The following is a 15,976-nucleotide window of genomic DNA, read 5'->3' as shown; positions in this document are numbered from 1 at the left end:
TAAACTTTTGGAACATCTTTCAAGAAATCCTAGCCTCACTCCTTATGGAAAAATGTGGACAATGCTTTAGAACCACATCTTTTGCTTAATATTGATAAAATCTGCAGAGAACAGTTTTGAAATATCAAGCCGGCATGGCAAAAGATCATTGATTGCCATAAGAAGTATGATTTATTAAAGGGTTTATCTATTTAAGCCTTTATGCATAATAGAGTTATTAGAGTAAAACACAAATCTTTATTTTGTTAATTTCTATGAATGTTATATCCATTCTTATCCTTAATCACAATCCTTGGGTAGCGTCTGAAATTATTAATTGAGATTTAGACTCTGTACAGTAAGTGAAAGCTTAAGCATTTATTTGATTTATAAACAAATAAATCGGGGTGAGATATAGTGATTGGAAAAAAAAAAGTTCAAACCGTTTATGCTTGGATAAAAAAAGTGTCTGTATTGCAGTAGTATCTGCAGAAGCTCTAATTCTGGTCAAATATATGGATTGCACTCCTGTCTTTAGATCTTAGCTCTTGAGATCAAACATGTTTCCAGCTGAATCTGTAAACTGTTTAGTTGTAGGAAAAATAATACTTGTTCAAAAGTCTAAGACCAGAGATACATCCAATAGCTGAAGGACTAATAATGTAAAAGTTGAACAAAGAATGCGAAACTTGAGCAGATTAAAGACATGCTAACAACTGAAATAAAGTAAACTATGATTAAAAACTTTTAGCCTGAGCTTTTAATCTTCACTTCTATTTCCAGTGTTCAAAAAAGCATCGGATAATAACAGAATGTTTTGCACAGTCAGCAGGAAGTTGGGATAATAAAACAGTGCATGCTTCATTGTGCCTCATTTCTTGCTGTCTTCAATCTGCTCCACCTCGCTGGACTCGTTAACCACTTTGCCGTTGATCACCGTCTGTGTGACAACTTTTACGATCTTCCTGGTACGGACCTCGGGGTCTTCTGCAACACAGTAACCAAACAGGGTGAGTCACGCTTCCCTAGTGCCAGTTGGAACAACACTGAAGCAGGTGGTTCACTGTGTAAGAAAATACAGTCTACTGTGTGGTATTGATATTATGAAGCTGGACTGAAATCTAATGATTGGATGATCTGGGCCACCGTGACTGAAACAAGGATTACAAAGAGAGACATTGTTCCTTTTTTGTGTGGATCAGGTGAACACATGAAAGACTTCAGAAGGGATCAGGTCCTTTGCATTATCAAATAAAAAAAGATTCTTACATCCTGCTGGAATTTCCTTTGATAATGTTAGATGATACAGATTTATTACAGAAAGATGCTGTTTTTGAAATGTAATAATATGAACTTACTCTTAGGAGGGGGTGTTTCTTTCACCCTGGAAAATAAAGTTAAATAAGCATTAGTACAAACTATAACTACAAACAAAAATATTTTAGAACAGATTTTAAAGAAAAATTAAGTCACCTATTATTAGGGATACCAAAAAATAATCTATAATTTTTCCCCCAACTATTTATTGTCATTCAGTGTCGCAAGTACAGAGCAACTAAATGAACTCTCTGCATTTAACCCATTCCCTTGGGGAGCAGTAGGCTGCCATTGTGCAGTGCCCAGGGAGTAGTGAGGGATTAAGGGTCTTGCTCAGAGAGCCAGAGTGGCAGTCTGTGGGAGGTTCAAACTCAGAACCTCAGGATTCCAAGCTCTATGCCCTAACCACTAGGCCGCTACTCCCCACAAGCAAACACTGTTTTCATTCAGCACATATGTTTTAATATGTAAATATCCTAGTCAGATGTTTAAATGTAGAGACTGATTTTTTTCAGATTTTGTGCAAATGTGGGTGTTTTTCTCAATGGCGGACAAAATAGTAGTATCTTATCTAACTTGTTTTGCAAAGTTAAGCAAAAACAAACAACAACAAAAAAAAGCCCTTCATCCTCATTCTATTTACTAGAGTAATAAGAGGCCATAATATATTTGGCTTTATTTTAGCTCAATACAACTCTATAGGAAATTCTGCTCTATAGGAAAATTTAAAGGCAAGGCTGAGAACAGCCTACAGGATCAAAAGGTTATTAATTAAGTATGGAAAAATAACACTTTCATGATTGCAAAACCTTTTCTAAAAAAATAAAGCTTGGCCATCCTGATGATGGAACTTTAGAGATCTGTATTAAAATCCCAGATTTAATGCAATTCCCGATACATCTGTTATTGGTAGATTGTCTGCAATTTTTCCATCAGCTTCAATCCTTAGTTATGCTCAGCAAGAAGTGAGGACATTTTGTCTAACAGAATAAAAAAAGGTAATTAAAATCTAGACTAGGTTTACGTTGTGTGTACAAAATGTAATGTAATGTGTTTCTTTCTACAGTGTTAGTATTGTTCCCCCTTTACAGAATACTTCATAGTAAAAAGTGCTGTGTTGGCTGCTGTAGAGTCCTGTCTGTGTCTGCCTGGGACTCTGCTCAGAAATATCCTGACATCCCAGAATATTTTGTTTTGTTTTGATGTTTCCCAAACCCTCTTCCATATTTACATTTCCTCGCCTTCCAGCAGCCGCCTGTAGGTAGCGATCTCCATCTCCAGGTTCTGCTTGATGCGCAGAAGCTGCTCATAGTCAGTTTTGTTGCGCTGCATGTCCAGACGCAGCTGAGACAGCTCGTCCTCCAGCTGCGTCAGGGTGGTCTGAAGGCGGTCCATCTCAATGCTGTATTTGTGTCCAGTCTCTCCCAGGTTTCCCTCCAACACGCTGACCTGATAAAATTAAATAAGGTGACAATAAGATGTCAATATTTCACTACAACACATGTTTTTGGCTCTTTGCCCTTTATTCTAAATATCATCTCTCATATTTGCCCTGAAGAAGTTTTTGGCTGCTTATTTGTATGTGGTATTAAGGGAGGCAGTTCTCTTTTCTATAACAAAGTCGGATTTGTGGGAACTCAATGACATTGAGAGCTGTAAGTGATTAGTGATGTCACCCTGGTATCCTCCGTTGAGTGGCCACTGGATGACCGCATAGCCAACTGGCCTGGGACTCCAGCAGAGTTATTTCTGGGTATTTTATCTGCACTCTAAAAAAATAATAATAATCCTATTTTTGAGCTGAAAAACTATTTTTGTTTTATTAAACCCAGATCCTAAGTGTTAAATATAGGGACAATAATTAAAGTCAGTTCAGATAATACCAAGGTATTTGCAATGTATCAGTTTATCAAGTGACTTCCCAATATTTATACCTTTTACATTTTGGACCTGCTAGCCCTGCAACACAGTCTCCAACAAGCAGAGTGTAGATATACCTTATTTTAATTTATTTTCTTTAATTTTGTAGTTTTTGGTGTTGAACATAAACAGCTTGGCTGTGTAATTTCACTATTCAAAGGTGGTATGGGTTGCACTTGCATAAAAGCTGCAGCTGTAATTGTGTCTGAGCTTATGGCTTCAAGATGGGACATCTGCTATACTACTACTCATTTAAAAAAAGGCTGATGAGTTATAAGATTTATTACATTTCAGGTCAAAGAAAAGCTAAAATATTTGGATTGTCTGTAATATAAACTGAGCCTCTTCAATCGTTAGAGAAGAAAGCTCCTTGAATAGTGTGCTGCTTATATAGCAGTAGGAATAGCGAAGCAAAAGTGGAAACACTATGATGATAAAAGGTTAAATCAAGCTTCTGGGTCACAGTGGTCCAACAATGGGCTCACTATTCCTGGTGTTGCTTTGCAAACTGGCCTGTTTGAGCTCATCAGCCACCCTCCCAACTTAAACTGACATATTATGTCGACATAATAACATCAACCCATTCAATGCAGTAGGTTTGGTATCACACTGAGCAAACATTTAAAAGCTTTTTGTGCTTCTGCAGCAAACGGTATCTATCAACGTCTTGACATAGTGATTGAATACAGTAGTTTAGTAAACCCGCTCCACACTCTGTGTATCTATACATAAATAGCTCTTCATATACAAAGGGTAAGCAGCTGTTTTCCACTAAGCACCCTGACATTTCTTCACCTCAGAAGAGACAAGGTGAGGATGGGAATGAGTTCCATTAAAAAGGATGAGCCGCCAGATTCTAATGACAGGAACCTTTTTTTTTTTTTTTTTTTTTTTATTGGAAAACACCAACCTTGATGAGAACTTCTTGACGAGAAAGCTCACGTGACTTATATACTTAGCTTTATACCTTCTATATTTATTTGCAATGAGCTGGACTGGTATAAAGTCTGTTTCTTAGGGTTTGTTGAGGTTTTTCTTTGCATGATGGTTACTTTATAATGAATCTTTGATAAATAAGAAGACATCTCCCTCATCACATGGAGGGCCATTTAGCAAAGACAGATCATTTTTACAGTATTTTGTTAGATCTGGGAAGCTTTTAAAAGATAACATTATCTGAGAATGAGCATTAATTTATGATGTTATGTTTTGTTAGAACTTTGCTGAAAATCCAATGAAAGGTGAGATTTTCAGACATAGTTTATCAGCTACACATTTTTTATTTTTTTTTTGGACACCAATCTCTGTTAAATAGATGGGACACAGAACAGGAGAAAAACTGGCATTGAATCCTGAATAACTGGTAGCTGTTGTCAGGACCACTTAAAAAAATGTGGTTTTAAACAGTAACCTTTCAGACCTGAAAACAAATAACCCCAAACACTTTGTTTGTAAATGTTTTAAACCATCCTAAGTGTTGGTTTATCACATAAAATCCCAATGAAAGAAATAATGTAATTTAGGAAAGTGTGAGAAAGTTCAAAGGGTAGGAATCCTTTGAAGGGTACCGTGCTGTATATTCTTCAAATGTGCAAAAAGCAGGTTACCTGTTTTCGTAGGCTGTCCAATTCCACCTCCAGGGCCTGCAGGAAGCGTCTCCTCTCGCTGAGTTCTCCCTGGGCGCAGCGGAGCGCCTCGTTGCTTTCTTTGACCTCAGACTGAACGGCCTCCAGCTGTGGACAGATTTCAGTTAAACAGGGGTCCTCTTATCAGGTTCTGCATTCCAAAACAATCACATCAGAAATAAGAGCGATTCACACCAACCTTCTTCAGGTACCAGGCTTCAGCATCCTCCTTGTTCTTGCGAGCGATGCCCTCATACTGGACCCTCAGCTCAGCTATAATGGCCCCCAGGTCGGGCCCTTGAGCCGCTTCTACCTCAACACTGACCTGCTCATTGGCCAGACGGGCCTTCAGGGCACCCATCTCCTGCAATGATTACAAAGCTGGGATTAATTCTTAAGTATCATTCTCCAGCTGAACGTGTACACTGAGCAGTGATAACAGTGATGCATTTATGAAAGAACATGCAGCACATGGCTATCATCTAAACAACTGATCCTTGATTTCACACAGAGACAGATAAGATAAGACAGACCGCTCAGCTTTGACCCACTCAAGTGAAGCTGCAAACTCCCCCAGCTGCAGAGAGTTTGTCACTGAAATATGTTCACAAGCTTTTCTCTAGATGTTTTCAGCGTGATTTACAAAAAAAAAAAAAAAAAAAAAAAAAAAAAAACAGAAAAGGAAAATATAACATGCAATACTTCATACGTTTCAGTTTTCTTGCTGTGTTTGTTCAACAGTTAGAGGAAGTGTGTTTTGTGGAGAAATATTAAGGGATGATATCTACTTTAGAAGATCACTATCTGTTACACTCATTGGCTCTATTTTATTATTTTATTTTATTCTTTTTTTAGAAATGTAAAATACATGTAGATTTGATTTAAACCAACAGTCTGGCAGGACGGAGATAAAAGGTTAATAACGCACCCAATCTGAAGCTCAAATTAAAAGATGACATTGAATATTAATCCAACATTTTAGTCTTAACAGTAGACACCTTTAGGGGATTGCAACATTAATTTTTATTTTTTTTAATGTTTATCAAACTTGGACAGCTATTAATAGAATAAGACTTTATTACAATAGTTTAATACATTTTTAAATATGCAAAACTGTTCAAAAAAGCATATTAAAAAAACTATCAAATCCTCAATAAAGTATCTTTGGGGGCCACTATGGCTCACTGTTGTCTTGCCGTCCAGTGTAGGTTCATTATATCATCCTTGTCTCACATTTTGATGTGCGCTGGGCAAGGCACTTAATGCCAAATTTCATACTGATCTGTGAATTGTGCTTGATTATATGTGTGTTTGAGAGCTTAAATATAGCGTAAAGTTCTCTGAGTGTAAATGTAAATCCCTTTATTGTCCCACAATGGGGAAATCCTCTCTCTGCATTTTAACCCATTCCTTTGGGGAGCAGTGGGCTGCCATTGCTCCCCAAGGGGATAAGGGTTAAGAGTTTTTCTCAGGAACCCAGAGTGCACGCATTTTGGATCGAACTGGGTACTTGTAACCTTCTCAGAGCACAAGTACACTGCTCTAACCACTAAGCCAACACTCAACCACTCAAGTGGTCAGTATGACTAGAAAAGCCCTCTATAAATTTACTTCTTTTACCATTTATGGAATTTAGAAAAATTATTGTAGAAGATATGGTGCATAGGAGGAATTTATTGAACAGGGTCCAATATAAGACTTCACCATGTCTACGAATATCACCTTAAAAATGAATAATGTATAATGATGCTTTGGTCTATTAGAAACTCAAAATCAGCGGCTTAGTTGAAATATTATTATTTCATAATAGAAAATGGCTTTCTTCTTTAATCTATAAATCTCCAACCAAACAAAAGCTTCTTTGCAACATAAACAGGAAAAACTTTTAGGTTCAAGCTTCCAAAATGATCTCTGTATACTGTATTTATACAATCTCTTAGTCCTAAATCCCTACCAAACAAACTGTCATCAAAATTGACATTTTTTATGGTTGAAAATGAAATGTCTGATTGTAAGTAAAAGCAACACAAAATGCTATGAGAACTACAGTGCAGCATGTTTTGATGTCTAATTGGACTGCCGCATTATAATGATGAGTGATGGAAAACACATAACCAACTTTGCACTTTGTCATATAACAAAATAAATTAAATTAAACATTTCTGGCTATTATTATTTAATTTTATGGGGTGATATATCTCTTAACCGATAACAAAAAAAAAAATAATAATAATATAAGGCATGGGTTAGACTTCGTTGACAGAAAATCTAAATTACTTAAAATCCTAAGTTTACTCCTTTAAAGGAAACCAACTAAGGAATTAAGGCAGAATTCTTTCAATCAACACGGATTTAGCTAATAAATGATATAATTTTCCACATGATAATTGTAGAACACTGTTGTAATACTGTAATGTTAAACTTAATTTAGTCAGATGTGACATCCTGGACACCACGCCTGACTGTCTAAACACTCCAGGTGTCTGCAGCTGGATTGAGTCCTGTCTGATGACAAAGGGTGTGTCTGTGTTCACTCTGCACTTATGTCATATTTCAGACACTGTTGACCATGTGCCAAGACTGGAATAGTAAACAATGGCTGGCCCACTGTCATATCTGCTTGTTGCAATTAGACAGAGACACAGGAACCTTTTCCTCAGCTCAGTAAACCAAATGTACTTAATCTAAATCCTATACAGGAAACTTTTATTTAAAAAAATGATACTTCCAGACAGTAAATGTTTCTCAGCTGCAAAACATTACTGTCTCAATCGCTCTTGGCTTCTGGACACCTTTACTGGGTGCTTCCTATGGGAGAAAAATACGCTTTAATGGATGAGGTGCCTCTGCTGAGACCTCTGAGGTCTTCTCACCTCGTCATGATTCTTCTTGAGGTAGTACAGCTCCTCCTTGAGGCTATCTAGGTCTCCTCTCAGCGTGGCAATGATTTGGTCATGGTCTGACTTTGCTCTCCTTAGAGCCTGGCAGTCTCTCTCTACCGACTGGTACAGGGAGGCCTCTGCTTCCCATCTGCAGGGGAAAAAAGAGAGAGGTAGAAAAGAAAGTTCAAAACATACCATTTTAAAGGCATGGGAAGAACAAAAGCTGTGTCTTGCTGCTTTAAAGGGTCCCTCTGATTAAATATGCTGTATGAAAGACATCAGCATTAACTGGAGAGATGCAACTACTGCTGGGTGTTAGGAAGATCCCAATTGGCCAGGGTTTCCACCCCTTGAGCCCAGCAGGCCCGGTACAGGGCCCAGCTGTCACCTGCTCGTGTTTATCTATTAATAGAAATGGCCAAAACACAGTCACATGGTGTTTCGTCCAAATGCCTTTCAAAGGGGGCTTTAAGATTTCTAAAACATGTTTCAAAATAATTTTTTCACAAATACTTTTTGTTTTATAGCTGTGTAAAAAAAATAAGATTTAAAATTCCACATGACATGTGTGACTCTGCAGGAGTAATGCAACAGCAGGTATTAATTTTTAGCCACACCCCCTAAAGGCCAGCATCATTGGAACCTAGAGGCTCAGACCTTTCCAAGGAGGGGTCGGAGGTAGTTGTGCGATGTAACGTTATATAAGCTTGCTCTGTTATTCTTATTCTCTACTCAGTTGGGTGATATTATTGGTAGATTTCAATGAAACAACAGCTAAATCATTGGAGCAAAGGCTTTGTCTTATGCAGGAGGTCTCCAGTAGTGTAAATCAGCATATTTGTCTGGCTACATTCCCTTTTATGAGTGAAAAAATGCATGTTTGCACTTTTGGCATTGTGTCAAAATCAGATTTGTGTCAAAATCACACTGCCAACTAAAACCTTTGTGGAACAAACATTCTTGAATTTATTCAGTCCAAATTTGCTTAACTTGCAGTCAAGATGTGGATTTATAAAGTCTGATTGTTCATCCAGAGTTTCAAATGGGGTTTCATAGTGTTTTGCAATTATTTTGGGAAAAATTTGGCGAGGCTAAATATTTTTCATTTTTTCTTTGTTTAATTACCTATAAATCAGACATGGTGACATTTAGAATAGTGGTTCCACCTGAAAAAAATATTCCTTAATGCCATTCTGTCATACAAAAACAAACAATTATACTTCCAATTTATAGTTTGGGAGCTGTACTTGCTTTACTTCACACATGTAAATTCAGGCGGAATTTGCTCCTAAGTCCCTCTTTTAGGAAATTTTGAATAATGTAGTCTAACTCAATGAAACCAAAGAAGAGAAGGTTGACCATACTGAACAACATATCATGCTCAGGAAAAACACAAAACAATTAATCTACAAATACATGTATATGTCCTGACATCTGTCAAGCACTGTTGAAAAAGGGTGATGATTTCAAATTGTTTGGAAGTTACAGAAACTAGACACCTCGCCACAAAGAATCCAACCAATTGCATCACATTTTAATCTGGAAAATGTAGGATTAGGAAGAAAATAATCCTCTATATGGCAAATCTACTCACAGAAGGTGGATAAAGTAAAGAATAAATGAGCTGCAAGTTAAGGTTCCACTAGAATTGTGCAGAAATAAATAGCTGCATACCTCAATGAACAGATATAGGTATAAATACATGAACAAAAGCATCACTAAAACCATTACTCTTAGATACTGTTATTTGAGTTGGCTCTAGAAGTTGTTTGTTGAGTCTTTGTAAATAACAGTGCTGCATAGTTGCACAGGTACCTTGCAATTAGAATTTCCTAAACCTAAATCTCTGTGTAGAGTTTGGATTTTCTCCCAGCGCATGCAACAATTTACTGTCCAAAATATTCAAAGATGCATTCCTGTCATTGCATATAAGACATGCAAAAAACTTTTGAACAGCCGACTTGTCCAAGTTGTGCTCTGCTTCCTGCCTATTGAGCCCTCTGAAGCACCTGCAGGCATGAGGAGTTTTTAAAACCTTTTTCTAATAACTGCAGCTGAAGCAAATTCAGATGTTTTCATGAATCAGTTGTTTCTATCAATATTGTTTTATCTCAGTAGGCCAGAAGCACCAAGGTCCAGAACTAAATAGCCTAAGTTTAAAACTGATCAAATGATGAGCAAGTTCTCACATACAGTATTTATATTTATTTAGTTTTGTTGTCAGTTAGAAAACTTGATGCAAGAAAGTTAAATATCATGAAAAATATCTCACAAACATATGTAAAACACCAAATCTGCATGTAAACAGAAACTTTAATGAGAGTTTATCACTGCCAGTCATATTACACCACACTACATACCATCGACACAATGTGAAAACCAAGTGGGCGTTTTTTTGACTCTACCCTCTCTGCTCTTTGGAAGCAGATGACATTTTTTCTGACCGCAATAATCTGTACGAACCAACTCTAACTGCTGTTTCTTGGTTCTTCAGTGCCTGAGCACCGTGAGAAGGGGGCTCTTATTTCACAGCCTGACAGAAAGGTCATTTATTCCCATGCTTTGTTGTCTGGCACTCCCATGTGAACATTGACAGGATGGTAGTAAGGGAGAAAAAAGCCTCTGTATGAAACTCACTTGACCCTGAAATCATCAGCTGCTAGTTTGGCATTGTCAATCTCCAGCATGATCCGAGCATTCTCCAGTGTCCTCTTTCTCACCTGTATGAGAAAACATGGTTTAAATTCAGGTCAGATTGCTCATGGTGGGGGGATTTGTCCCATGGAGTTTAACTGTAAGAAATCTTGAAACATATCACTGACCTCTTGCCCGATGGCATGTGCTTGTGCCATCATCCCCTCAATGTCGTGCCCTTTTGGAGTTTTCTCCAACATGAGTTGCTTGATTTTCACCTCCAGTTCGGTGTTAGACCTCTCCAGTGACCTTACCTTATCCAGGTAGTTGGCTAGCCTGTCATTCAGGCCCTGCATGGTCTCTTTCTCGCTTGTCCCAAGGCCATTGATTGAAAGGCTGGAACCCAGAATGTTGAGGCCGTTTCCCATAGAGACAGAGCGGGACAATGACAGCATGTTGACGCTGGACAGAGGGAAGACGGAGGCCTTGGAGCGGAGACTGCGCCCACTGTCCCTCACTGTGACGCTGGAGAAGGAGGGCTGACGCACTGAAACGCTGCGCACTGACAGAGTGGAGGCCATTGTGGTCTCTGCAGAAGTTTTAAATCAGTTAGCTTATCTCTGTTAATCTAAAAAGAAGTTGTCAAGAAAATATGTATATATGTGAATTCTGCAAACTTTCAGTGGGTTTTGAACCCCTTCTTTCTGGTGCTGCCCTTCAGAGGCCATCTCTAAGAATAGTCTACACCAAAGCTGACCTGCCCTTTAAACATTATACAATCACTGCACATTTTTTTCTCTGATTGATCTATATATGTTAGCTTTAGACTGTTTCCCTCTCATTCTGAAGCAGCAGCACTAAAGTGTGCTGTTTTGAATCAGAGTGTTTCAAATCAGCACAGTTTAGAGCAGAAATCACCGTAGAGTCCCCTGATTGATCTCCTGTTTTTTGTGACACTGAAATGTTTCAAATTATAAAACAAATTACATCTGAGTTAATGAAATAATTCACGAATGATAATTTCATACTGCATACCAAAGGAACCAATCGATCCCTTTTTTTTTTAAGTAATTGCGGCCTAAACCTAATAACTGTTTCTACCACACTTAGCAGCAACACCTACCATCAATGTTTATTATTACTAGCAATGACTGTGCAGACATTGTGTCTCACTCTTCTATGAAGAGTAGTTTGAAATCAAGGGTTTGAACGGGTTTTAAACCATAAACAAAGTGTTTGAGATTATGCTACACAGTTCTTTTAGATTTAACTTCAGTCTTTAACTAGGCCATTGACCTACCTATTTGCTTTGGCTAATTTTCCTATTTCATAACCCAAGTTTCTTGGAGCTGAAAGCTTGAAAATGATAGCTAAACATTCCTCTTTGTTCTGTTAGAAGGATGAACTTACCCCTTTAAAGCCTGGACCTTAAAATAATTGACAGAAAGGTTGAATTTTTAAAATTAGAGTTGTCTTGAACTTTCTGACAAATTAAAAAAAATCCATATAAGTTAAAAATTGATCCTTTATTTGCATCAGTTTTGATAAATGAGGTATTTCTTTATAATCTTTATGATACACTTGGCTTTTTTCCAGCAGTTGTGGTCCATTAAGCACCAAAAACAGCAAAAGAAAATCCCCAGATTATCACTATACATTCAACACATTTGACTGTTTATTTTTCTTAATTTCTATATTATACTATAATATTACAAAGTGGATACTGTACATTTGAAAGGATCTCACATTTTTATTACATAATTTCACAGATTATACTGCCTTTTTGTTATTTTCAGTCACCGAGGGATTTTATCTTGGAACTCTTCCACAATTACAATTTTGTCCAGACTCTTCCTTATTGTAGAATTATGAAAACTGGCTTCTAATGAGGAATTAGGCCTTCAATATTTTAGCTGATTTTGTTTTTATTTATTTATTTATTTTTTTTTGTGCCCTCTGGAGAGTAATTAATATGAATTTGAAGTAATTGCTGTTGATGTTAGGCATTTGAACTGGTCTTTTTTTAAGAGTGAAATGATAACACCACATACAATTTCAAGATAACCAATATTTGGAAGCACAAGTTTCATTTTGCTGTAAAGTCTTCGTTTCTCCACAAAGGGTTTAAATAATAAATTCTGAACTGTCATCTTCAATCTGAAAGCACTCAAGCAAATTAGAATGAAAGCCATGACTATATACAAATGACTATCATAATTCTAGTAGGATTTTTGACTAATTTTCTTGGCAAAAAGTGGTAGAAATCAATAATATTTTTGGGCTTTCTTTCACTGACATAGTTTTAAGTCCATGAACTTTTAATAGCATTTTGGAGCAGGCAACAAAGAAGGCATTTAACTCCATTTAAGTGGGAAGCAACTGAGGGAGGAGCCAATGTTTTAATACTGAAACCCTTAGGTTGAGGCTTGCAGCCATCCCAAAAAAAACAGGAATCCCTCTGGAGATTGAGTGGCTGGGAGTGGCGGCCTAGTGGTTAAGGCATAGAGCCTGGAATCCTGAGGTTCTAAGTTTGAGCCCCACTCCCACAGACTGCCACTTTGGGTCTCTGGGCAAGACCTTTAACCTCACACTGCTCCCTGTGCGCAGCACAATGGCAGCCCACTGCTCCCCAAGGGGATTGGTTAAATGCAGAGAGTCAATTTCATTGCTCTATACTTTTGACAGTGTAGTGACAATAAAAGCTGAAAAAAAATAAAAGTTTTGTGACTAGGTGGACAAATTTTGAGAACATTTTCTAGAATTAAAAAAATTAATGTTTGAATAATTTAAGTTTTTTGTTTTTATTATGAGTAAAGGTGACCTAGGAAAGCAATTCTGATTTTTTTTAGAATGTTGGGTGAAGTATTAGGATGAGGTCTGCTTTTACTGGTGCATTGCACAAAATGGATGTAAACAGAGAACTACCACCAAACTCTTAAATGTTAACCAAAATCAACAGCTATGTGGCTGGCTGCTGGGCAGTACAATCAAACACCTAACAGGTATTTGGAATGGGTAATGTAAGCTGATAGAAAACTTCTGAAATGGCTTCATCCCATCCTCACACTACTTATTTGAATAGTTGGATCTGAGGCAGGAAACCACCCTGAAGTATGAACCAACAACAGTGATCAAATATCCACCCAGAATTATACCGGAAACAAAATAGTTTGTTTCTGCATAACCACAGAAAAAGTTTGCATCAGTATTTAGGCTTCCATGTTTAATTTTTTAAGTTTTGTTTTAAGAAAAACTAATTTAAACCTTTTTTTAATATGCTATTAAAAGGTTTAAATTCATCATTCAGTTTAACCTGGCATCTCTGCTAAGGATGTATGAATAAATGTCTGCCTCTGTTGCTTAAGCTTGAATTGAAACTGAATCTTTATAACCTCTGAAAACTAAGTCAAATCTCAGGGTTGCTCCTTTAGACTCCTTTAAATAATGTTTAATCAACTGCATAAAATTCTTATTAACAGTCCATTTTATCACTTTACTGTAAGTTACAGATACTACAATTGCTTGCTCTGTACTTGTGACAGAGTAATGACAATAAAGTGGAATTCTTTTCTATTCTAATAATTTGGATTTGGTAACTTTATAACTAGAATGTTTATGGATATAATTGTGTTAGGCCCGAGTTTATGTTAAGTAAAATGTTTTTTATGATGTTTATGTTGTATTATTTTTAACATTTCAAACACAAATAGTTAACATGCAAAAAAAATATTAAACATGCAGTTAATGCTGTATATAAATGCATAATTTCTTGGTTGGAGGTTGGTTTTCTCTTAAGATAAAGTTGGAATTATGCCGTTAAATCAAACCTTATAGGTAGAGAACTTACCAAATTTAAAGCGGTACTTAAATGTGCTATAAATCTTCAGTAGGTCTTTCTTTGCTCTGCTCAGCTGACGTCTGCTTCTTGGTGGTGAAAGTGACTGCTGCTGCTGCTCAAGCTTCCACAGGTGAGTCCTGCAGGGCTGTAACACTATTTAATGGGGAGGAGCCATCAAGGAATCCAGCCCCCTCTGCAAACAATAAGAGGGATGCAACGTGACACCCAGCTGAATAACTGAGGGGAGTCACGAGATCAAACCAACATAACCTTTAAAGCTTATTTAAAAGGTGAGAAAGTATCAGTTCAGGGGTCTGAAAATTATAGTTAACAGGTAAATGCAGCTTTATAAAACTGATGTTTCATCACAAATATGAGGTATACTCAATAGAACAACCCCATTCGTGCTCTCTTTGGAAACACATCTACCTATCTGTACAATATTTGGTCTCATATCTTCAATGAATGATAAGTTCTTCCTGAAAGCCCAGTGTGCTTTGCATGCAGCAGACCCTGGTGTCTGCAGTGTACTGACAGTGGATACAATGCCTTTACTGTGATCTGAGAAGCTGACTTCACCTAAGTGTAACCCAAAGGATTGGATGTGAGAACAATGCAAGGATGGAGTGAAAAGAAAGTGAAAACCCCTGAGAAAAGCACAGAGAAATGTAGGGCGGAGGTATACTAGTTAAATTAGAAACTTCACAAATGTTATACGGGTCAGTTATCTCCAAACCTTAACAATATGTAATCTCATTTTTCCTTGCTGGATTTCAAACATGTATGATTCATGAATGCCCAGAGCATTATTCTCCAGGAAATATCAGATCACTTCATGATAATGACCTGGTTTAGACCAGTGCTTTACCTGTTATGTGTAGCTCCACCCAGTTTCAGTTTTTTTTGCCCTGGATCTGATAGGATGTCCTTGGTTTATAAAACACAACACAAGCCAAATGTGTTACACAGGTTTAAAATGTAAAAGAAAACAAAACTTAGCAAATTACCAATAACACATGTTCAATAGAGCAAGTGTATAAAAATATATATATTTTTTTAACATATGAAAAAATAACAACTAATTTAAGCTGCAACATTTTGGTGCAGATCCACTCTATGTGAAAACTAAGGCCAAACATAGGGTTAGGGCTCCACCAAAACTCTAAAGCAGGGGTTTAATGCAGTTTTGCTGGAGCAGAGACGCTTCTAAAACATGCAGGACAGAAGGTCCCAATGACCATGTTTGATAACTACTGCTCTAAAGCAGTAAAGTGACACCTTTTGGCACTGGTTCAAGATTATAAGGCCAGGAATGAGGGACCTTTCCAAGGAAAAAAGGTGATTTTCTTTTCTCAGGGGGCGGGGCTTTGATTGTTTCAGTATTTGACCACATGGATTTGGAAGGCACAGAATAAGGATCAGTTACCCCAGCTTTGGTGTCATTTGTCCTTTGTTTGTTTGTTTGTTTGTAACAGCATCTAGAAATTCATGGTGAGTACACAAAGGTCTGGCCATTTTTCTTCATTATGTAAAAAAAAACAAAAAAAAAAACTTCATGATATATCATATGTTTTAATCTTTTGATTTTGGGGAATCTACCAAAATCTCCAGGATTAATTTACTGATTTCTCAGCAGGACCTTGAAACACAACATGTATTAACCTTAGTAAATTAATTACAGTTCTGCCTAATAAGGCTATCAGACAGTTGCAGTTGATCCAACATTCTGCTGCCTGTATCCTCACAATAACTAAGAAAGTAAAGCACATCACTCCAGTTAT

The 15,976-nt window shown here is 37.1% G+C and overlaps 1 protein-coding gene across 1 annotated transcript; it reads right to left on the bottom strand.

The window, feature by feature from the left end:
- Nucleotides 1–342: 342 nt before the first annotated feature.
- LOC107085167 (keratin, type I cytoskeletal 18-like) lies at nt 343–14,326 on the bottom strand. Its single transcript, XM_015375364.1, has 9 exons — nt 14,205–14,326; nt 10,546–10,946; nt 10,361–10,443; nt 7,715–7,871; nt 5,041–5,205; nt 4,824–4,949; nt 2,528–2,745; nt 1,338–1,363; nt 343–966 (listed from the first exon to the last, which is right to left on the bottom strand). The coding sequence occupies exons 2-9, from the start codon at nt 10,936–10,938 to the stop codon at nt 851–853; spliced, it is 1,284 nt and encodes a 427-aa protein (XP_015230850.1). The 5' UTR covers nt 10,939–10,946; nt 14,205–14,326; the 3' UTR covers nt 343–850.
- Nucleotides 14,327–15,976: the final 1,650 nt, after the last annotated feature.

Source organism: Cyprinodon variegatus, unplaced genomic scaffold (genome assembly GCF_000732505.1).
Source record: "Cyprinodon variegatus isolate N-32 unplaced genomic scaffold, C_variegatus-1.0 Scaffold118, whole genome shotgun sequence".
NCBI lineage: Eukaryota > Metazoa > Chordata > Actinopteri > Cyprinodontiformes > Cyprinodontidae > Cyprinodon > Cyprinodon variegatus.
This window is presented reverse-complemented; position numbering and strand designations above follow the sequence as displayed.